Here is a 23,820-nt window from a genome sequence, read left to right on the forward strand (position 1 = left end):
GTCAAAGTGCTGCGGTGAATTACTGAACTGCCTCACTTTTAATGAGCCCGACTCTCTTTGATTGAACTTTCCTGCCGTTAATGACACACTTCATGAGCCAACAGCTGTCCCTCCGCCCACCTTTCTCCCCGACGAACGTACTGGCAGCCGGCGTCAACCAGGTGCATTCAGACGCTCTGACAACCTCCCACTTGCTGTAATTTCAGCGCCACTTCCATGTGATTGTCTATTTGTACAGCTAAGAGCCTGATTTGACAACTGGCAGTTAGTCTGCCATGACCGCCATCCGGTCTGGACCTTGATTATTGATTTAGAGAGAGAAAGAGAAGGGAGACTTGGGGGGGGGAAAAAAAGACGACCGCAGCCTGGGAGTCGATGTGCGAGCTGGGTGCCTCTGCAGAAACATTTTTATTTCATGTGTTTCTTTTCCAACACACAGTGGTAGAGCATGCCCGGCACATCGAGAAAAGAAGCCAAACAAAAACAACATCAAACGTCTGAAAGAAGGAGGAACATCAAAAAGCAATCAGAAACAGGTCACGGCATCTTCAGGAGTTCACGGTGCGTCGATCCGAGCTCTTCGTCAGTCACTTCATGCTAAAGCAGCAGCACAGACAAATACGCAGCTCTGTTAAGTCTTAGAATCCACGAGGAACGGATTTGAGCAGCATCGCGGAGTTTAGAGACTAGGTGGACTAAAAGGTAGCGGTTTTACAAAGTGGAGGTCGTTGTGTGTCAGGGAGGGCAGACCCGGGCCCGTGGGGTCACAGTCTGAGTCCCTCATTACCAGGCTTTTGGGGTGATACATTCACTAAATTCAGGTATGCTGGAGCAGGACTTCAGAAGCTGTTTAAGGTGGCTGCTTCTGTGTTTTTATTAGATCATAAAGCATCACTGAAATCTGCTTTTAGGCCTCGTGTACAACTTTGTGAAAGCAGATTGTAGTTTCAGTTCTTAATAACTTCACTTTGCTTCTTTTTCAAAACGCTGCCATGCAAATGTGAAACTTGTCTGAAACGATGCATTTTCACTTGAAATGTCATCGCGCAAACAAGACCTTTAGGAACCTCGTCATCATCATGGTCCATATTTTGAGTCGTTCCTTTAGCCCGAACCAAAATACTGTATGTGGTGATGCAGCTTTTATGAACCAAGCGACATTTTTATCAGACAGACATTTATTTGATTGTACACCCTAGCTTTAACACATTTCTTTAATGCTTTCGACTATTTTCCACTTATAGTATTTATTATTTTCAAATTAGGTTTAATATGCTTAAAAAACACTTTGCTCAAGCTTATGAAAGATCCTTCTTAATTACCGGAAATACTCGTCGTCGTCATCATCATCGTCATCATCATCATCATCATTATGATCCTGTAACACAGGGTGAGCAGTAAAAGCACATTTACAACAGCTGACCAAAAACAAAACAGAATCAATAAAAAAAAGTACAATTTTGAGTTACAAACATGCATCAACGGGCATGATAGAAATACAAATCGAGTTTGACCAAAAAGACTGTTATGTGAAATATACAAATGGCGGGGACAAGTTTGAAAAAGGCCTGAGAAAACACATTTTCTGTCAACAAATCAATAATTGATGTTTGAATAAAGGATTCATCATGGCTGGAAATATTCATTGACAGTGCTCATAAGAACAGCTCACAACGCTCCTCAGTGGTTCTATTCCTTCCTCACGGGCTGTATTCGGTTCATCCAGCTCAAATCCTTCATGTCCGACCCCTCTCCATTCACCACAGGTGTGCCCCAGGGCTCTGTGCTGGGGCCCCTCCTCTTCATCATCTGCCTCCAACACAAAGTCTGCTTACCTGCGCTCCATCAACCATCTCCCCCACTCCACTGCCATCCTCATCCACCTCCCACCTGGATTACTACAACTCTCTCCTCTTTGGCCTCCCTCGAAAGTCCATTCAGAACTCTGCTGCACGAATCATCACTAAAACCCCCTCATCCCATCACATCACCTCCATCCTTCAGCAACTCCACTGGCTCAGGGTTGAATCATCTACAAAATCCTCCTGTAAACCTTCAAGTCCATCCATAACTTGCCCTTCCACACATCTCTGACCTCCTATGGGTTGTAACTCCACCCCGCTCCCTCAGATCCTTCTCCTGAATCCCCCCTCCTGCTCTGCCTGCTTCAGCACCATGGACAGCAGAGATTTCAGCCGTTCAGTAACTCACTACCTCCTGTCTCCGTAACTCTGCCACTCTTCCCATCATGGAATCCAAACTAAAGACCCATCTGTTCAGACTCCTACTCTCTGTAACTGCATCACTTCGTCCTTGACCTTTTATGTCATCTGTTGTTTTTATTCTTTTTTGTACTTTTATCTGTTGTTCTATGTACAATGACCTTGGGTGAAAGGCTCTTTCACATAAAATGGATAATTCCTACATTCAGTCCTCCCACGATTATGAAACTTCTAAACCAGCAGTTCTCTTTCCAAAGACTGAAACCCCATGAAAGGGCTTCAGAGGTCTTTTAGGAGCCTGTGGATTTGCCTGTTTTTAGGTTCCCTGTTGTGATCATTTCTAAGACAACAGAAAAAGTCTGTTGTGTCGTGGGTGTCCATTTACACGGCAACGGTGTTCTGAGGTGCTGAAAACACAACTTTGTGAAACGCTGCTACTGAACACCACGTCTCGGGTGACCACCTGCTCCCTCCTGTCCGGCGCACACAGCGTTTCAATCCCTTTTTCCAGACGCTGAGATCACACTGCACCTGGTGAAGCTGGAGTATGAACGAATCGTTCAAAATCCAGCTAGCTAGCTCGTCGGTGGCTATTCGACCAGCTAAGTGACTATTTAATGTTCTGTGTGCATGTGTTGGGCTTCATTACAAAAACAAGCAACAACACCCACCAGTGGCTCGACAAAAAAAACGACATCTTCTTCAGTATTTCTGCTGCTCCTATGTAAACGAACATTGCTTTCAAAACGTTGCTGTGTAAACACGAAACTTTTCTGAAACGAGAACCCATCGACGATGTGTTTCCACTTGAAACATTGTCATGTAATTTGGGGCCTGAGGTTGTGGAACTTACATTTACATATATGTTGAGAACAACCAAAATAAAACATAGAGAATTTTCTATCGACCTGGGAAACTCTTCCTTATTTTGATGGCTCCTGCTTTTATATGTTCCCAAGAACGTTTCAACAAGTCTTTGCCTTCATTATAACATTTTGGAAAATCAGAGGTAGGAGAAGGGGTCTACGGCCTTTCTCAGTGGTAATATGAGGATTCTTCTTAATCAGAGACCTGTTCCAGCTTATATCATGTAGAAGGACACAAGTTGGACTTAAACAAGTCTCAAACGGGTACCTGGTGGAAACAGTAAGAAACAGAGCTCCAAACCAAGCATTGCTCCTTTGTCCGGTGAGATTTTGGTTTTCAAGGCTTCAGGTAGTGTCCGACTAGAAATAACAGCGGTTCCATCCAACTCCAGCGGTTCTGAGCAAAACGCCTGGAGAGTCTGTCATTCGATTCTTTGGAGTTCTTCAACATGTCCTCTGACAAGACATGAACGGACCCGTTCCTCCCTCCCTTCCCCACAGCGTCACCAAACAAAAGAAAACAGACTTAAAAAAAAAAAAAAAAAAAAGAAGTGTATTGTAGAAAGTGAACACGTGGCGGTGAATATTCCAGCAGTGCAGCACAGAGAAACAAGCATTCACATCGGACATGCTCACGTTAGTAGCCATGCTGTCAACAAGCACGTCTGTCCTCTCCTGTCGACACTCTCCAGCAACTCTCAGTCTGTCCGGAGAGCCGCAGACCGTTAGAGAAGTGAAGCAGTTCGGGTTACTCCTGGGTCGTTGGATTTCGAAGAGGCACTTTCTGTTTGGTTGCCATGTTGGGGATGGGGTCAATGAGCAGCTGGTGCAGGCATCTCAAAGCTGGAAGGGTCAGCCCGGCCCCTCAGCCTGGCAGGCGCTCCCATGCAGCCCTGGTTTCTTCCTGCAGGTGTTCTGTACCCGGAGCACCAGGAAGAGAAAGCTGGAAAAATCCCCCAATTTTTCCTCTCCCGCCGCTTCACAAAGCCACTTCCTGCCTGTTGGGGTTGCCGTTGGCCGCCGGGGCTCCGATGGCGGCGGTGGGCGTGGTCTTCTTGATGGAGGTGAGGCGGATGTGGGAGGTGCTGTGCAGGTAACTGGCCTGGCGCTGTGGATGAGGACCTCGGCCACATCGCAGCTGACTGAGGAGGAAGAGGAGGGGAGAGGTGAGTGAGTGAGTGAGTAAATGAGTGAGTGAGTACACAAGACTTCTGGAAGACCTTCTAAATATCCCGATGCAAATTTATACCGTTTGTATCGATGCCAAAGAGGATTCTGCATGCAAGCCTCTCTAACCCATAACTCAAGACCATTTAGGATATCTCCTAACACTTCTCTGCAAGAAGCAGAGAAATAGGGCTGTTCAATCACACAAATTGGAAATTTGAACCTGCAACAAAGTTCAGTTGGTTCATTCTTTTGAGTTTTGAGTAAAAAAAAAAAACAAAAAAAATGGATGAATGGACCGTTGTGAGATGGGTTAACCTACTGATGAGGTGTTGTTGCAATAATTTCTGTGAGTGTGGAAAAAAAGGAACTAACAAAATAAATAAATACTGAAAAAATAAAACTGGCAATTTAAAAAATGAAAGAAAAAACATCATTTGCATATTTTGGGCCTTTGTTGATGTTTAATATGTTGTTATTTTTTCACACATCCAACTGTTCAGGTGGAAAAATTAAGGAAAGTTTTTTTCTTTAATTCAGTGTAAATCCTTGAAGTCGAACCAATAACAAAGTTCAGTTTTAGCTTTAAGGAATACATGAAGTTCTTCTCACAGGCTCAGTTCTGCTGGAAGGTGTCAGGATTTCATTGCAAATGTGACCCAAATGGCTGTTAAAGCCCTTCCTCAGGTCCCCCCGCTCCTCTCCGTCACAATTACAGGTTTCGGGGGAAGGATTGTACGAGAGTGAAGAGTTGTGAAGAGGGTTTCCGTCCCACTGAGGCAGAATAATGATGAGTTGCAGGATGTTTAGTGGAAGTGGGGAGCACTCAAAAGGAGATTTAGAAAGCAGCGAGGCCGTGATTAGTTCATTCGCGGCCGGGTTATGGAATCCATTCACGGTGAAAGATTGAAGCGCTCGCCGCCCGCTCGTTTCCTCAGTCTGCTTCTGAGTGCTTGCAGCGCCGCGGATGTTCAGCCTCCTGGAAAGTTTTGATTAGACGAGAATTGCAATTTGACCAAACATCGGTGGACGCGCTGCCAAAACTGAGCGGCGACCCGTCAGCCACGAAGTGGCGACTCTCTGCGCTGCCTCCACTCACAGCTCGCCTGTACAGTCAATAAGGAGGAGTTGTTTAAGCATTCAGCTGGTGCGTGTTTCTCATCTTCTTCAGAGTGAGAACAGTGAAATGCGACATTGATCCGTCGATCTCAACGCTGCAGTTTCCTGAAATCATGATTGGAAAAATATGGTCGCTTGTTGAGGGTCGATTACATCTTTGTGCAAACAAACCCTAGAAATCTTAATTTAGAGTCAGAGATAGACATGGGATGCATGAGTTTGAACTGTCACGCACCTGGAGAAAACCCAGACACAGGGAGAACATGCTAACTCCACACAGAAAGGCCTTGGCTTATTGATTTGACTGACAGCATTCAGATCAAAGAGCAAGTCTGCTACTATTTCACCAAACTCCTGTTTGCTGGACTACAAGCTGAACTGACTCCTCCTCTGTAAATAGGATCATCTTGGACACACAGCAGCTCCTATTGACATCAGAAATGATACATTTTCCTATTAAAAAAAAATTTCTGCTGCTGTTTGTATGTTATTGGTTGTTCCTTATCCTTCTCTTTGTCAGTCACAGAGGCCAGCTGGCCCAGTTTCAGAGTCCTGTCTGTCTACTTCGGTCTGATCCAAGCCTCCTCAGACTCTTTGGCCCTCTTTGACCCTCCTCTTCAGGCTGGTCAAGGCAGCTGTGAACTCAGCTGCCCATTTTCATGTCACCACCATCCAGCAGCGTCTGCTTCTTACTGAACTAAAGCATCGAGACGTGACGCAGTTTTCCTCCAGAGCTCTGACAATTTTAAAATACTTGATCCAACAGTATTGAAGACATTTTTCGAGAAAAGAGGCAGGAATATTGTCGAAGGAGGAGTTTGTAGGATGAAGATGTTCGAGAATATCAGACAAGGTTGTTGAAGTAATTGTGTCAAACTGTCGGAAGGCAGCTGGACTTCATGGAAGGACAGAGGGGGTTGAAGAGAAGTCAGGAAGATGGAAAAGGTAAGCTGGAAACCTTGTAAATGAAGAATTTCAGAAAGTGCTGTAGATGGGACAACTCCATCAGCTGATTGATGAATGAGTCAAAAACATTTAGAAGAAACTGGGGCCTTTGGCAGTTACTGGCGACAAGGTGAGATAAAAATTGAGATTTGGCACCTTTTGCAGCTTTCTGACATTTAAGGAATGTATCCCATAATGTTTCAAAGGAAACCTGTAATTTGTCTTTTTTTTTTTTTTTTTTTTTGATTCCCTCTCAGCACGTCTGCAGTGACTGAGAGAACGAGTAGTTTCGTTTAGCATTCAGGGCTCAGAAAGTGCTTTAGCTCGCTTAGACCTTAAAGACGCAATAGATTCTAAGATCTCAGAGCATGAGTTGCACCTATTAATGCCTGAGATTAAATGAGTCGATAATACTGAGAGATTCTTTACGACTCACAGCACACATTTATATTAAAATCACCAACGATTAAAGACAGAAGGCACCCGGATGAATCTGACCTGTTGAAATGCCGACGGAAGCTCTCGCTGAGCAGGTAGAGGGCGAAGGGGTTGACGCAGGACGAGGAGAAGCTGAGGACTCGCGCCAGCAGCGTGATGACGAGGTGAGCCAGCGACAGATCCATCTGGTGGTAATGGAAGGAGCGGTACATGTAGAGGACGTGGTTCGGGAACCAGCACAGGGCGAACAGCCCCACGAAAACCAGCACGATCTTGGCCAGGCGCTTCCTCGTCTCCATCTGGAAACAAGACGGATGGAAGAGGTCAGAAAAGACACTTATTGCTCTTCTTTAGTTTGGAAATAGGATTGATTGATGTTTAAGAGTTGGAGGAACTGGATAGGGACACATACAAACCCCGCATCCAGAGGTATGCAACCTTTTACAACCAAAGGATGATCTCTTTGCTCCTTTAAACAATTCAATTTGTGTGTGGTTACATTACATGAGCTCCAAAAGGAGTAACTTTGTTTCGAGGTTCAGTGTTTTATCATTATATCTGGATTAACATGCACTGAAGATGATATGAGAAATCCGGGAAACTAACTTTTAAAACTAGCAAAATGATTAATGAAGGTTTTTTTTTTAAAAAAAAAAAAAAGTTAGCTGAATGAAAGTTTTCCTTTAATTTGGAATAAAGAGCAAAAGAATGTTCAAACAAGTCAATTAATCAATCCTTTATTTAAACATAGCAGAACTTGTTTAAAAGATGACATAAATAAACCAAAGTTAGCAGCGGCTGTTTTATACCCACAATGCCTCATTCTGCTGGGAAAATGTAATCAAGCTTGGCGGGACTGACGGGTCGACTCCCACTGGGAGCTGCATGCTAAAAGCCTCCTCTGATGAAACCAGCGATGAGCGGACGCCATCGTGCCGGGAGCCCGGCGATCAGCGGGCGTCCGCCTGACAAGGTCAGAGACGCACAGGAGAAGGTCATCTGCGTCAGTCAGACGCTCTCTGAACAGGTTGGCCGTCTCTGCACTTAAGGAGTTCAACACGATCGTGCAAAAAATGTCAACAGCGTATCTCCGAGTGCTTCACTGTGCAGGTCAAAAAAACCTTCCGACGCGTGAGACGCTTTCAGAGCAACATCTGTCCGTCACTCTTCCATCGGGTCTGGAATAGTTTGGGGTGTAGAACTTATTTGCACTTATTCAAACAAGGTTGATATAATTTTGACCCCGTCTGTCTGTCTCCCTCCAATGCACCGTTAATCACATTCACTCCAGATACGCTGCCATCAAAACAACATAAATGAGACCTACAAACTGTCCTCTCATAAATTCAGTGCACAAATGACTCTCTGAGGGTTTAAACTCCCATCAGCAGATAAGATCATCAGCGCGGCTCACAGAAGAGTGTTGCTTTTCCCTCGGGTGCTTGCAGTTTTTTCTCCACAGTTGGATATTTTGGTGAGCGGCTGTGAAGTTTGAGCACTGCAGCAGGCTGCAGGAGGGACACACTTTGTCAGGAACCATCAACCAGCGCAGCAAAACAAAAGGCTGGAGGGGGATTTGAGTTCAGGCCAAAGAGACTCATCCAGTTTATCCTCTTTCAGAGCTGGTTTGACTCCAAACTCTTTAATAAACAAAAACAAAAAAAAAAGCTACAGAATTCATTGAGTTTTGATCACTTCATTTCCGTTGCTCTTTGTCAACCCAAAAGGACATCTTTGTTAGTTTCGCTAACTGAAACGGACGATCGCCTCGAGGCCGCCCTACTCTGCAAACCAACAGTTGCATTGAGCATTTTGTTTGCCCAGACTCATAAAGGATGTTGTGAAAATCTTCTTTAAGAAACTGTTGGGTTTTTTTGTTTGGCTGCTTTCTTTGTTGTCCTTTGAACCTGGTTGTTGATGTATTTCACACATTGCTGGAGCATCTTCTAATGGATACCTCCAACAGAATAACAGGCCATGTCAAAAATTATCTCACACACCTCTTTATGAACATGACATTGAAAACGCTGGTCTAAAACACCCAAATCTTATCATGGATGTTCAGCTGAAAAAATCTGCAGTGAATGTGCTACGCTATGAGGAATTGATTATTGAAGACAGATCTGATTGTAAAAAGAGGTCCACCATGCTACTAGAAAGGTCTTCCTAATGCTTTTTGCCAGTGTGTTTGGATCAGAGCAGCTTCATCCAGGCTCGTATGTCCAGTGTTTCCTTCCTGGAGTGTAAATCTCTGCAACGCTCACCTGATGCAACACTATTGAAAAGTCATTTTGCAGACAATAAGAGGATTAAGAAGACTTCAGTTTAAAAAAAAATCTACAGGGGATTACATATGTGGGAGTTAATGTCTTGCAATGAGAGCGTCTTTAATTAAATCCATTCAGCTGAGTGGAGAACAGATGTGGCTTCATCAGGTTTTAACAGCAGCCGGCGGCGGCTCACCTGGTCGGCTTCTGGCTCTTTAGACACCAGAAGCAGTAAATTAAACAGAAGAGAGGAAGTTAACCGACAGCTAGCTGTGCTGATTACGGAGCAGGGATCATCCCTGTGCTCCGGGCTGCAGGATGCTGATTTGTATTTACTCTGATTAGCTGCCAGCATTCAGAGCAGACTGTGCCATTTTTTTTCCCCAGGATCCTCTGAGGCACCGGCAACTCCATAAGTCAACTGGATTGATGGGTTGTATGAACGCATGTACATTTTTCTTGCAAAGCGATGAAGTGACTTCTAATATCTTTGCGTGTGTATGCCCTCATGTGTCCACACACATGCGTTTATCACCACGCTTCAGCTGCTCCGGCAGCTTTGAATGCATACAGATATAAGAAATGTCAACGTTTCTCTCAAGTGGAGCCTTGAATCGCCGTCATCAACAAACAACAAACCTGCAGAGCTGCCTGGTGGCTGCAGGCTGCCAGCTCCCATTAGGGGCAGACCGAGGTGAGTGGAGCTCAGCGAGTCATCGGCTTGTCGTATTTCTAAGACGATCCAAATGCTCGAAAAATGCCAAAAACTCCAGAGAGAGTGTGGCCTTTTATACTGAAGTACATCTCCTAACCACACACTTGAGGAAAAAGCCACATATCTTCTGATGATTGACTGAATAAAAATACCAGAACAGCAAATTCATGATCATTTGCTGCTGAAAAAAGAGAAACATAAATGGTTCAGTCTGAGAGGCAAATGAGTGTTCTGTGGTACAATGAGAGCTGGTGAGAAAATGCATGTAAATAAGCACTAAGGCTCCCTTAAGTCTGGGCAAACAGACAGAAATGAGTGTGTACTTCAGTTTCCACGCAGGGAACAGTTGGTACCTGTTTATATCTGGGGAATCATCAGCCATATGACTCACTAATCCTCTGAAAGATGTGACGGTGATGGAAGATAAACAAAGGAATGGCAGCGATCGACATGTGAGGGTCGTACGAACTGCTGTCACACTAGCGGCTCTGCCTGCATGAAGCTTTTCCACAAACAACTATTTCTTAGGGATGCACTGATATGAACATTTTTTTTTTTTATATTGATAACAAAATCCGTTAACATTGAGGTTATGGTTGATCACCAGTATTTACTAATGTCAACATTGGTATGAAAACCTAAGTTTCTTCGATAATTTTTTTTAACCGAAAACCATGTAAACAATGAAAAATGACTTCTGGCATTAATCATATTGCTTCACACCTCTAATTCATGGAGCAACGTCATGCAGGCAGGATGATGTTTTTTAGTAGAAACAGAAAATGTTCAGGTGTCTGTTTTTATGACTTCAGAGCTGGAAGCCACTGAAAGCTTTTTGAAAATGTTCAGACTCCAAACTACATCCTTTTCAGTGTAAACAGACATCATTTTCAAATCATTGCCAAGTTAACACAGAAATTTTCTGGAGCAAAAAACCAGAAGTGATGTATTTTCACCTGAAATGTCTTGTAAATGAGGACTTAAATCTTTATTAAAGTGCCGGCAGGGCCTGAAACATCCATCTATCCATCCGTCCATCTTCTACTGCTTATCCAGGACCGGGTCACAGGGGCAGCGATCTCAGCAGGGATGCCCAGACTTCCCTGTCCCCAGACACTTCCTCCAGCTCTTTCGGATGGATCCCGAGGTGTTCCCAGATCAGCCGAGAGGCATAGTCTCTCCAACGTATCCTCGATCTTCCCCGGGGTTTCCTCCCAGTCGTACTGTACATGCCCAGAAAACTTCCCCAGGGGGTCTTTCAGGAGGCATCCTAAAGAGGTGCCTGAGCCTCCTCAGCTGCCCCCTCTCAATGTGGAGGAGTAGCGGCTCTACTCCGAGCTCCTCCCCGGTGACTGAGCTCCTCACACTATCTCTAAGGTAGCCCCAGTAGCCCCAGCCACCCTACGGAGAAAGCTCATTTCAGCTGCTTGTATACGGGATCTTGTCCTTGACCCCAAGATACTTAAACTCCTCCACTTGGGCCAGGGTCTCTCCACTGACCTGGAGAGGGCAAACCACTCTCTTCCGGTCGAGGACCATGGCCTCGGATTTAGAGGTGCTGATCCTCATCCCTGTTGCTTCACAGTTGGCTGCAAACCGCTGTATGTTCAGGTTCCATGAAGCCAACAGGACAACATCATCTGTAAAAAGTAAAGATGAAATTCTGTGGTCCCTAAACCGGAGCCCCTTCGGCCCCTGGCTGCACCTAGAAATTCTATCCATAAAGATTATGAACAGAACTGGTGACAAAGGGCAGCCCTGCCGGAGTCCAACATGAACCAGGAACAGGTCCGACTTACTCGGGCCTCGGACTCTATATTTCTGAATCCCACCCCCCCACAAGGCACTCTAAGGGATGTGGTTGAACACCTTCTCTAATTCCACAAAACACGTGAACTGGTCGGGTGAACTCCCACGAACCCTCGAGCACCCTATGGAGGGTATAGACCTGGTCCAGTGTTCCGCAACCAGGATGAAAACCACATTGTTCCTCCTGGATCCGAGGTTCAACTATTGGTTGAATCCTCCTCTCCAGTACAGGTCTCCTTCTTCAGCTTGACAGCAGCCCTTACTTCCGGTGTCCACCACTGGGTTCGGGGGTTACCACCACGGCAGACACCACAGACCTTACGACCACAGCTCTGAGTAGCTGCCTCGACAATGGAGGTGGAGAACATGGTCCACTCGGAATCAATGTCCCCAGCCTCCCATGGGACATGAGAGAAGCTCTCCTGGAGGTGGGAGTTGAAAACCCTGCTGACCGTGGGTTCCGGCAAATGTCCCCAGCAGACCCTCACAACACGTTTGGGTCTCTCAAGTCTGTCCGGTTTCCTCCTCCACCAGCGAATCCAACTCACCACCAGGTGGTGATCGGTCGACACCTCTGCTCCTCTTTTCACCCGAGTGTCCAAAACACGTGGCCGGAGATCAGAGGACACAACAACAAAGTCGATCATCGATCTCCGACCTAGGGTGTCCTGGTGCCAAGTGCACTTATGGACACCGCTGTGCTCGAACATGGTGTTCGTTATGGACAAACTGTGGAGAGCACAGAAGTCCAATTATAGAACACCACATCCCAATCACCCCCCTACAGGGCTCACTGTCACTGCCCACGTGGGCGTTGAAGTCCCCCAGTAGAACAATAGAGTCCCCAGTTGGAGCACTGTCCAGCGTCCCTCCCAGGGACTCCAAGAACAGGTACTCTGCACCGCTGTTCAGCCCATAAGCCGAGACAACAGTGAGGTACCTGTCTCCGACCCGAAGGCTTCTCGTTCACTGGGGTGAACTCCAACACATGGCGGCTGAGCTGTGGGGCTATGAGCAAACCCGCAAACCCACACCAGTCCACCGCCTCTCACCGCGGGCAACGCCAGCGAAGTGGAGAGTCCAGCCCTTCTCGAGAGATTGGGTTCCAGACCCCAGGCTGTGTGTGGAGGTGAGCCCGACTATATCTAGCCGGTACCTCTCAAGCTCCCTCACAAGCTCAGGCTCCTTCCAGCCAATGAGGTGACATTCCATGTCCCGAGAGCTCCCGGGACATGGGCCTGAAACCTCTTAAAGAAAACGACTGGATGCTGAAAAGATGGTTCACCATGTTTACTAACTAAATATTCTGTCGTGACACCTCCAAACTACAAATCAAGACATGTTGACGTAGTTTTTGAAATCCATTTCATGTTTAATGGGAAACATCCAGGCTGGGTTTGCAAAGCTAACTGACATGTTTTTCCCTCTTTTGTAGAGTCCTTGAAGTTGTCTTTTTTATAACTGTGTCAGTGCGGTGTCAGCCACAGGTAAATCCAGCTCCGCTTCGACATTTCTCCCTCCAGACACAAAAATCAAGTTTGTGGGACAGGATTAAAAAGAATTAATCCACCTTTTGAGTTAGTCCCCTGGCTTGTCCTCACAAAACAAGGTTTGCGAATTTTCACCGACTTCCTTTGATTTGAACTTCGTCTGCCTCTGCTGGAGCAGAGTTGGACCTCAGGTGCTTCGTCAGTCTCATGTAGATAAATAGCTTGGAAAGTTTGTGTTTGTTTTTATGTGAATTGGGAGCCAAATGCAGAAATGTGTATTAAACATGGTAAAACTACCAGACCAAAACATGTTGGTGGACTGAATTAATATAAATTACCTTTTTCCGAGCAATGTCGGCTGCTGCCTCCTGCTGCAAGTTTTTTTCATTTTTACATATAAAAACCTGCCTTGCTAAAATTGATATTTATATTTTTGAGCATTCATTCCATGAAAGTTTTCAGCGGACAAACCTTGTCCTCCCTCTGGAGCTGGACAGAGCAGCCTCATGCCTAAACCGGGGCCGAAAGAGAAGCAGCGCTCCGTCATGTTACGGTTTCCCTGTTTTCAGACCGAGAACTTGGTGATGAGGGAGGCTTGGAGACGCTGTGGGGGTTTGGAGTACCCTGGACACAAACTTGTGTTCTACAAAGAAGACACCACTGATATCCAGAAAGAGCGTGCATGGTACAAGGATGTCATGGCCTGGCTGTAAATCATCCAATTAAAAGAAAGAGAGTCCTAACAAGCTTAAAACCATTTAATCCTTGGATGGTATTCCCGCAAGAAACTCATCTTAAGGATTCTTTCTATTCATGCTTAACTGAAAGCTGGTCTGGACAGTTTTTTTCATTCATATTTTAAAGGGGTGCCGCAAGTTTAATTGACCGAAATATTCCATTTGTGCCTTCTTCAGTTTTTTTATTAGACAAAAACGGACAGTTTGTGATTGTGTATGGCAAACAATGCAATAAGCTTGTGACATTAGTAAATCTGTATGTGTCTAATTTGGATGACTTACAGTTTTTTTGCAACCTATTTTCTCTTATTTATGATCTTAAGTTTTTCCTTGAAAAATATAATCTTACAGGCCCTTGGTGCTTTTTGTATCCCTCCAGCAGAAATTACTCTTTTTTCCTGTACATTATACTTATGCCAGAATACATTATTTCTTAAAGACAATTTATTAATTTTTCACATTATTTGTTGTACTATGAAAGTATAACTGCCAGGGCTTGGCTCTGGAGCCCCGACAGGAAAAAGACGAGGAAGTGCCGACGAGCGATTTAACGCCAATTTATTAATGTGAATAAAAAGGCCTTAGATGAGGAGGCTGGAGAGAGACGAGGGAGCCGAGGAGACGTGGCAGTGCAGGGCAGGCGGCCTCCACAGGTGAGACTCGTCAGCTTAAATAGCTGGAGGAGGAGGAGGAGCGAGGAGCGAGGCGGGACCCAGACAGGAGGCGGAGGACCACAGGATGGGGGACCATCACACCCCCACCCATCAACGACGGGACCTGCAGGAGACTGAAGCTAGACATCAGGAAACCTGAGCAAGAACAGAGCAGCAGGAACAGGCCAGACAGGATGGGACCACACCAAGGCTCAACACAATTACCAGGACACCGGTGGGCAAGCCCACCGATGTACTCCATGAATAGCGCGATGAGGACCGTACGAGGCGCGATCCCCGACGCACCAGTCTTCAGCCGGTAGGAGGATGAAGAAGCCGAGCCGACGAACCCGTCCACTTCAGGCAGACAACACCGGGGCATGAGAGAGGGCATCCGCCTGAACGTTGTCCCGCCCACTTATGTGTCGGATGTCCAGATCATACGCCTGTAGAAAAAGTGCCCACCTCACCAGGCGCTGACAGGGTGACTTAAAGCTCTGCAGAAAGGTCAAAGGGTTGTGATCTGTGAACACAATCAGGGGCGCTGCCCCGCCCACATAAACTCCAAAATGCTGTAGAGCCCAAATCAACACAAGGGCTTCTTTCTCAATGACTGAATAGTTAGATTGGTACGAATTGAACTTCTGCAAAAAGAAACAAACCGGCCGAAGTACCCCATCGTCCCCCCCTTGGAGGAGGACGGCATCAGCTCCAACCTGGCTGGCATCCACCTGGAGCTGAAACGGACGATCGAAACAGGGAGCTGCAAGGACAGGACACGAACACAACAAGGCCTTCATGTTCTCAAAACGCCTGCTGGCAACCTGCAGATCACACAAACTTGGAGGAAGCCCTCAGCAACTCTGTCAAAGGAAAAACCACAGATGAAAATTTTTGGCAGAAACTCCGCTAATAGCCTACAAGGCCTAGAAACTGTTGGAGCTCTTTCTTGGTAGCCGGAGGGGGAAAATTCGCCACTGCCGTCACTTTTGCGTCAACTGGAGCGACCTGGCCCAGCCCCACTACACGCCCAAGGTAAGTGACCGTAGCCCGCGTGAACTCTCACTTCGCCAGGTCTACAGTTAATTGGGCCTCCGCCAGACGCTCAAACAGAGACCCAACACGCTGAATATGAGAGTCCCAGGTGTCGCTGTAAACAACCAAATCGTCCAGATAAACTGAACAACCCTCCAATCCAGCCACAACTTTATTCATAAGCCGCTAGGACGTTGCTGAGGCGTTCTTGAGCCCAAACGGCATAACTGTATATGAATAAAGACCGACAGGAGTGATGAATGACTCGATTTCCCTGGCCCGCTCCGTCAATGGCACCTGCCAGTAACCTTTCAACAAATCAAATGTTGAAACAAACTTAGCGGACCCCACCAAATCAATGCAATCGTCCATCCGTGGGAGAGGAAATGAATCAGACTTTGCTACCGAGTTGACCTTACGCATGTCAGTGCAAAAACGGGGAGTCTTGTCTGGTTTGGGCACTAAAATACAGCGAGAAGCCCAACAGGGAGAAGGATGGGGGACCGTCACAATAACCATTTGTGATCTTGCCCCCTTGTGCTTGGGGCTGTGATTCTATGTGAAAGCACTGGAGACTGGATCCACTACTGCTTACAGACGAGCAACTTGTAACTCTTATTTCCTTTTAGATTGAAACTTTTTCAAATGAAAACACGACTCTGGGTATGCCAAACATAAAAGTATGGGAGACTATGAAAGCATTTCTTAGAGGACAAATAATTTAATTGGAAGTACACACAATTCCCATCACCCGCACTGAATGAATTCATATAAATTTGTTCAAATCACTACATCACCGTGTTGCACCAACTTAATGCCCATTCAAGAGACACAGGGAGGTTTTAATGACTCCAGCAAGAGCTGCAACAACACATTTGGATGCTAAGCAACATAAAAAACAGCCAGATTCAACCAACAGGGATGGAAATACCAGAATATGAATGCAAAGCAATGACTTATAGGCCGCTGACATTATTATAACTCGAAAGTGTACCAGACCAAATACTAGACCTGAGCAATGTTCTTATGTTGCTTACTGTTACTTTTCCATTCATATAAAACACATTTCATCTCAGTAATGGTGAGTGGAGTCTGTAAAGTGTCTGTAAAGACTTTTCTGTTCTGAAAGCTTCTCGTCTGCCTTTTCCTTCCACCGTGATGAGTTCAACTTTATGCAAGCTAAGATTTGGATCCACTCTTTGCTGACATTGTCTAAAACTCACGTATCTCTTTCTCTCGCTCCCACTCTCTCTCTCCCACACACACACACACACACACACACACACGTGTGTGAATGCAATAACCCAAAGAGGAAATGTGTGTGGGGGAAAAAAAAAAGTGATTTTCTGTGAGTGACTTGAATGTGAAAGGCGTCAAAACACTCACTATCGGCGCGTTGTACTCGCTCAGATTTCATCTACTACAGTTTATTTCTGTAAACTGTGACTGGAGGGGATTTCACTGGCTTTTTCTTTTTGTTTGTTGTCTCATGAATAAATATGAACTCTTGTCTCATTTTAGAAAAAGTGTTGAAGGTAAAACGCAGACGAAATTTCCGTCTCTGCTACTGTTTTTGTTAAAAGTGCATGTCACCTAAAGAAACCAAGCAGAAATCACATCTGTGCTCCAGTGTCTATATTCAGGCTGCGAGTTGCATTCATGTAAAAGTGTGAGCTTCTCAGCTCTGTGGTGGATTAGAAATGCACCAATCAGTGGCGACTATTTCTCTATTTGTCATATGTATGATTAAAATAAAGTTATTTAATTCAATTTAGTTCCATTTAACATTAAAAACTTGTAAACACACAAGCTTAAAAGAATTGTTGAGTCGATCTGTAAATGTGCGAAAGGTGACAGACTCTCTGTACCATCAAACTGCAGAGAAATAACGGAGCAGAAGGAGAAGAATGTAAACCTTATACATGCTCTTACATGCCAAAAACTGCGCAGCACCTGCTCCAAAGCGGAGACAATTTGAAGAATATTTTCATGTTTTGTATTCACTGCTGTCAATCAGAGGATGTGAAGGAGAGAAACTCCCCCTCATCTGGTTATTGCCCCCCTTTTCCTCACTGTCTCCTCCTTTTCATGTGACACTCCTTCATCTGGCTGCCTCCTCGGAGTCTGTAGCTTCTGTCTTCCCCTCATCGCTCCCTCCCTCTGTGAACCTCAGCCGCCTGCAAACACCTCGACTCGCCCGTTCATCCAGTCCTAATGGAATTGGAAAATAGCACAGTGGTGAAAACAGTTGCCGGAGAGTCGAAATGAGGAGCCGGGAGACAACAGAGTGACATATACAACTGTGTTTTTTTCTTTAAATTTAAGGATCAAATTAGAGCAGAAGCTGCAAAGTCCAGGCCAGGGGCGTTAAATTCACCACATACAGCTCAAATTCATCTTCAGTTGGAAAGCAAGCCAACAAAAGCCAATATGAGACAGAAGAGAAAACATCAGGCCTGTAAAACCATACGCAGATGACACTCAGGTCTGTTTATCAATGAAACCAGATTATATTAATCAGCTCATCCGACTTTAAAGCTCGTTTGCAAGAAAGAATGTCTGGATTTTCTGCTTCGGAGTTGAAATGAAACACAAATTATGTTTTATGTGCATTATCTATTTAAACATATTTCTTGACAAGGATGTATTACTTTGAATTTGAACTTGTCTTTTGCCACGACTGCTTTATTTCACATGTGGAAAATCTAAAAAACATGTCCGTTTCCATTTGGATTTGGTGCCTCCAGACTTGACAGTTGTAATTCCACAGTGTCAGAGTGTCCTGATAACTCTGAACAGCCTCAAAATGGTGACTCAAACCGCTGCACTGACAGGAATAAATTAAACAAATAAATTGGTTAGAAGTTCTTTTAAACTAACTCCGGACAAGTAAAAGTCCAAGAGAAGATTTTTTTTTTTTTACTACAGTCATCAACGAACAAATCTCCCATCACCCATCAGCAACAGATCGAGTGACTCTGCCTGTTTGTATGTAAATTTCTCTGAATGGAAAAACCTGAGAGGAAATTCAAAAATAAATTGAAGGTACAGAGGTGTATTAATGAAATCCAATTGCTGGCTGGACACTGAGGCGATTGAAGCATGAGGAGTGTGTGGAGCGAGAATCACATTTTGAGAGACGGCGGCGGCGGCACTGCTGCTTCACTGGTCCCTTTTCATGAATTCACACAGAACGTTCAGTTTGGTCTTAAGGTTTACGTATCTGGATCTCCATGTTGGCAGATCTAGCTTTACCAATTCTTGCTGCAGTCTTTTTAGTTAATATATGTTGCAAAAATAAACCAGAGCGATGAAGACTTGCTCACAGTCCTCGCCACTCGTTTGGATGATTTACAGCAGAGACATTAAGCTTTACACAAAACATGAAAAACTATGCATCATTTATGCTGCTGCTGCTTAACGCCAAGGCGTTATAGCTGTGCTTAAAAGCTCTCAGCAGACAGATGATGATCAAGATGTGTCTGCAGAGGGAAGGACTCTGAGATGTTAACGACACGGAGATGAATCAACCTGCAGCGCGGCGAAGATATAAGGCGGAGCATTCAATCGCCGTGGTTTATATCTCCATTCCTCACTTTAATCTGGACAAATAAGTTCAGCGGAAACAATGTGGCGTAACAGCCTCAGGTGAATTCTCTCAGCACTCACGCCGCCTCGTAACTCAGTTTTATCGGTTCGTTTTAAGGTAATGAAGAACGAAACACTTAGCTGGGAATGCCGCTTGATTGATTGTGAGTCTCACTTTGTATTTTCAGATTACGTTGCTGTTTACACAGATCAGCCGCAATAAAACACCAGCGACTGTCTGATATCAGTCACACTGTGTCAGGAAGTTTCTGGAAGGATGTGAGGATCCACACGCAGGGAAAGACTTTCAAAATCTCTCTTTTTGGTGAAATCTGAAAGCGTACCATGCAAGATTGAGGGTATTGTTTTTTTGTTTTTTTTTTTATTCTTCCACAAGTGAACACTATTGTTTTTGCATTTTTGTTTCTGAAAAACTTTGCTTTTATATGACGTTTTGAAAACGATGTCAATTTAAATGGAAATGGAATAAAGGCTGAAAACAATGTAATTTCCACACACATGCAAATGAAACAGGAAGAAGAGCAATTCAGTTTGCAGCTGTTGGTCCTTCAGGCTGAGATGCTCTTGTTTGCATGAGACGTCGATCATATTGTTATTCTCAGTAAATCTAATGGAAACTGATTCACATGATTGAGCCAGGATCTTAGTGAAATAGATCTTAAGTTCGGTTAAACTCGTACGACATTTCATGAATCAGTGAGAATTATGGGAATAATAAACAAGCCCACTGAATCTTTAACGGTTACAATTCGAAGTCAAAGGTTTCAAACTGTGAGCACACAGAATGCTTCCCACCTAGAAAAGCCCCTGGCTGTTTGTCAACACCAAGCTCTCTTTCCAGCTCATGAAACCAGATTAAAAAAAAAAAAGGAGGATTTCCAGGTAATCTAGTTATCGTTTCACTATGAATGAACAGGATTTCACTTGACACAGATCTGTGAAAAAGGTCATGAATGGAAAGTAGCCGCAGGGTCGACCTCTTCGCTTCTCTCTGCTCAGGATTACGCCAATCTGTCCCGGATACATCTGTTTTTCTCACTGGTTTCACAGAACCTCGGTTTTAAAAGTGGGGCAAACAGCATTGGTAAGAAAAAAATAGACATTTGACATATATATATGGATCTACAGGAAGAGCACAGTAATCACTGAATTGTGAGTTTCAAAGTAAAAGTAAATCAAACCCAGATTTACTACCCGATTCTGATAATATGAGAATTAGTGGTGATTTGTTGATTCCGCCCTCCCAGAGGTGAGGCACCGGGGGCAAATGTCCCACAGCTTTCTGCAATGGTGTATTTATTTTTACTGCCATAGCAACCAGAGGGCGATTTCCAAAACAAAGGTTCTTTTCCAAAGACCAGGGAGGTATTTTGTTATTTACCTGACGGTAAGTAACAAAATACCTCCCTGGTCTTTGGAAAAGAACCTTTGTTTTGGATTAGAACTTGGAAGACCAATGAACCTTTTTGGACCAGAGGGCGATTTGTTCAAATCAAACCGAGAGGACTGATGTTTCGCTCCCTTTTCACTTCATGAGGTTCCGTAAGCATGACTCTGACACGCACAGAGACTTTTAGCATTTCTTTTTTTTTGATGTTTAACTTGAAATTTTCATTCATTTCTCTAAAGTGAATTTTTATTTTTCATCCTTCAAAATTAAGGCTCCAACATTTCCAGTGAAAAAAGCTTCATTTTTGTGTTTTATTTCAGAAAAGCTTCACGTTTACGATGTCTGATTGATCGAAAAGGGCAGAAATGCAGTTAGCATGCCAGGCCACAAGTTGGTGCTGTTTGATTTGTGCTGTGTTGCGTTTTTAGAAATTTAAGGCACTGCTGTCCTGCAAAAAAAGACCCGGGAGTTATAAAATTAATGGATGGGGCTCAAAACCCCCTGAAGTCGAGTAATCATTCTCCATAACTGTGTAAATCTTTAGTTTTCCTGTCTTTTTAATCACAGCGTTGTCATGTTGACCTCACATTTTAATGTTTAATTTCCAGTTTTTCATTCATCCCGCAATTTCATCTTCCAAACAACGAACCTGACAAGACGAGCAGACTGCCGGTTTGTGATGCTGCAGCTGTAAATCAGGAGTATCTTAATATAAAAGCCCGTAATGCCTCCGGCCTCCAGCTGTCACAGGCAGGGTGGCATAAAAATAATCCTGGAAACAGTGATGAGGTTGTTAAAATGCTCCATAAATGTAGAAGCGCAACAGTTTAGAAGGCCTAAACAAGGTGACAACCATAAAACACCTGTCGTCCAGCTAATTGTTGGTTGTGGGATTAGCGGCTGTTTTCCTTTCGAAAACATCACAGGGGGTGAAATGTTTTATTCAGCTGTCCCCGGGACTGGCTGCAGGCACCGGCTTTCTTCTATTATTAATACTTCAAATTTAGAGCCCTCAGTTCATTTTGAAGGATGAGTGAAGCGGAAACAAAAATCCTCAGCGGTCACATTTCTGTTTTTTCATGCAGTTTTTTTTTTTTTTTCTCACATCAGGCCCAGAAACCAGCAGTGTCCACCATTCATGTCTAGTAGTGTCGGAGACACGAATGAAATTGAAGTTGGAAAATAAAGAAATGAATTACTTTTTCATATTCAGTGTTTGCATACTGAATCATCATAGACATTTGATCGGAATCTGACTAGATGAGCAATCCTTGTAAAATCTGTCCAGTGAAAACCAGATCTGTTGTATCAATGATATTAGAAATGATGTCGGCTAAATACTGTTAAAGTAAAGGTCAGAGGGTTTCAGAGCCTTCATGGCGGAAGCTGCTGTTGTTACTGTGTGGTCTGAATGGAGCTTTTCTCCTGTCCTCTAATCTATTCCTTATCAGCGCGAGCATAATGAATTAGCTGCGATCAGATAAGATGGTGGGCTTGTCTGGTATTGATGTGGGCGTCTGCTGGTAAAGTAGCGATTGTCGTCCAGCCCCCCGACAGATGCGAGGATATGGGTGGGATGTAGAGACGGTTTTCCATTTTTTTTCCTTTCCTATTAATGAAAAGTGCTGATGGCGCCGCTCCCCAGCGAGGACGCACAATCGGCTTCGGCTGTAATGAGATTAATTAGACGAGGCGAAGCGGAGCCGGGGGGGATTCACAAAGAGATGAAGAAAGACGAGCAGACGTGGTCAAGAGCATGGAAATGACATTCTTAACCTGTTTTAATGCTTTCAGAGGAATTTGTCTAATCTGTGGCTTGAATGGTGATGTGCTTTTAGTTTCTCCCAGGCCATGTTCTCCTGGGACTTGGTGGTTTTCGAGGTCAACGTGTCCAAACGAACGTCCCTGTACTCCATATTGTTGCTCCTTATTACATGTTGTTTTACTGGTAACATTTCCTCATTATTAATCTGAAGAGGGATCTTAATACATTTCAGGTGCTCTTCTGCCGTTTCCGTGTAAACAGAAATTGTTTTCAAAATGCCGCTGCATTAAACACAAAACTTTTCTGAAGCATGAATGTTAAAACGCAGTATTTTTGCTGGAAAAGTTACTGCATCACCGTGGTTTTGTTCGGATGATGGATGTTTGATTCACGTGTCTCTGATCGTCTGAGGATTCTCCTCTTCTTCTCTCAGCATCGCCGCTTCATTCACCGTTTGGCCGTCAGAGACTCCATTAACCCCGGTTTGCAGAGGTCGGCTTCGCCGCAAAGTGTCTCTGCACTGAAATGACTTCTCTCTATGGACTGATGTGTTTTTGAGAATAACAGCTTAAGATGAAAAAAGAGAAAAAAGGAAAGCAAGAAATGTTTTTGTGGACATCCAGGTCTGCCGAAGCCGCATTTATATCAGCTATGTGAAAGAAGAGAATTCTCCATTAATACAGTTAAACACCGTAATGCTGTTGACATCGTCATTTATTTCATTTGATCCCTTTCAGAACATTTATGTGGAAAGTTTCAGAGAACATCTTATTAATGTCAAACTAAACTGTTCCTTGCTTGTTTATAGGTAATCAATAAACTATTGAGGCATTTGGTTTGATCAAAAAAAAAAGAAGCTTTCTTTCACGTGGAAAACATAATGGAGATGGGAAAATTGAACATTTATGCACTTTAATTTCTGAGAAATAATCTTCCAGAAGTTCCAGTCCTCCCTGTGAGTGGCCTCAGGGTCAAACACGTCGTTTTCCTCACAGAAACGTTTGACATTTAGACGGCAACATTTTGAAATTGATGTTCGTTTACATGAAAATGGCAAAAAAAAAATTTGAAGATGAAGTAGTTTGTTTTTGGAACGAAGAAAAATGTACAGAAATGAACATTTGAACTGAAAGGTACAAAGGTACACTATAAACACGAAGAAAGGCGAAAACAGGGATGAGGAAGTTGGACTGACATTCCAGACTGTCAATATAAAGCCTGCCGAATCCCAGGAGAACATGGACTTAGAGTCACGACACTCTGAAGGAACACACATTGTTTTTTTGTCCGTCCCGCGCTCGTGCAGAAAAACAATTTACTGTGCAAACATCATGGAAATGGGACCCAAGATAGCTGCGTTTTTATATGCATGAAACCGTGAGTCAGGGCCGAAACATACAATCAGAAAATATCTGAAGGAAAACCATGAGGGAAAGAGGATTTCAAAGTAAAATCTTCGAGTCATAATCAAATACAGATGATGTAATCGGTCTAAGAATGGAGATCCGGCTGGCTCCTGATCTCAAATGATACCTGAAGGTTTAAAAACAACATTTAGCAGGAGAGGCTCTGCGCCGCAGGCGGCTGAGAGGA

General features: G+C 44.3%; 1 protein-coding gene across 1 annotated transcript in view; it reads right to left on the reverse strand.

Moving 5' to 3' along the window:
* Window positions 1-3,998: 3,998 nt before the first annotated feature.
* nmbr (neuromedin B receptor) overlaps window positions 3,999-23,820 on the reverse strand; it is a 48,442-nt gene continuing 28,620 nt past the window's right edge. The window contains exons 4-5 of the mRNA XM_030110196.1: window positions 6,818-7,056; window positions 3,999-4,230 (exon numbers count right to left, since the gene is read on the reverse strand). Coding sequence (XP_029966056.1) covers window positions 4,068-4,230; window positions 6,818-7,056 — 402 coding nt within the window. The 3' untranslated portion in view covers window positions 3,999-4,067. The remainder of the gene's footprint in view (window positions 4,231-6,817; window positions 7,057-23,820) is intronic.

The sequence above is a fragment of the Salarias fasciatus genome, chromosome 15, assembly GCF_902148845.1.
Source record: "Salarias fasciatus chromosome 15, fSalaFa1.1, whole genome shotgun sequence".
Taxonomy (NCBI): Eukaryota; Metazoa; Chordata; class Actinopteri; order Blenniiformes; family Blenniidae; genus Salarias; species Salarias fasciatus.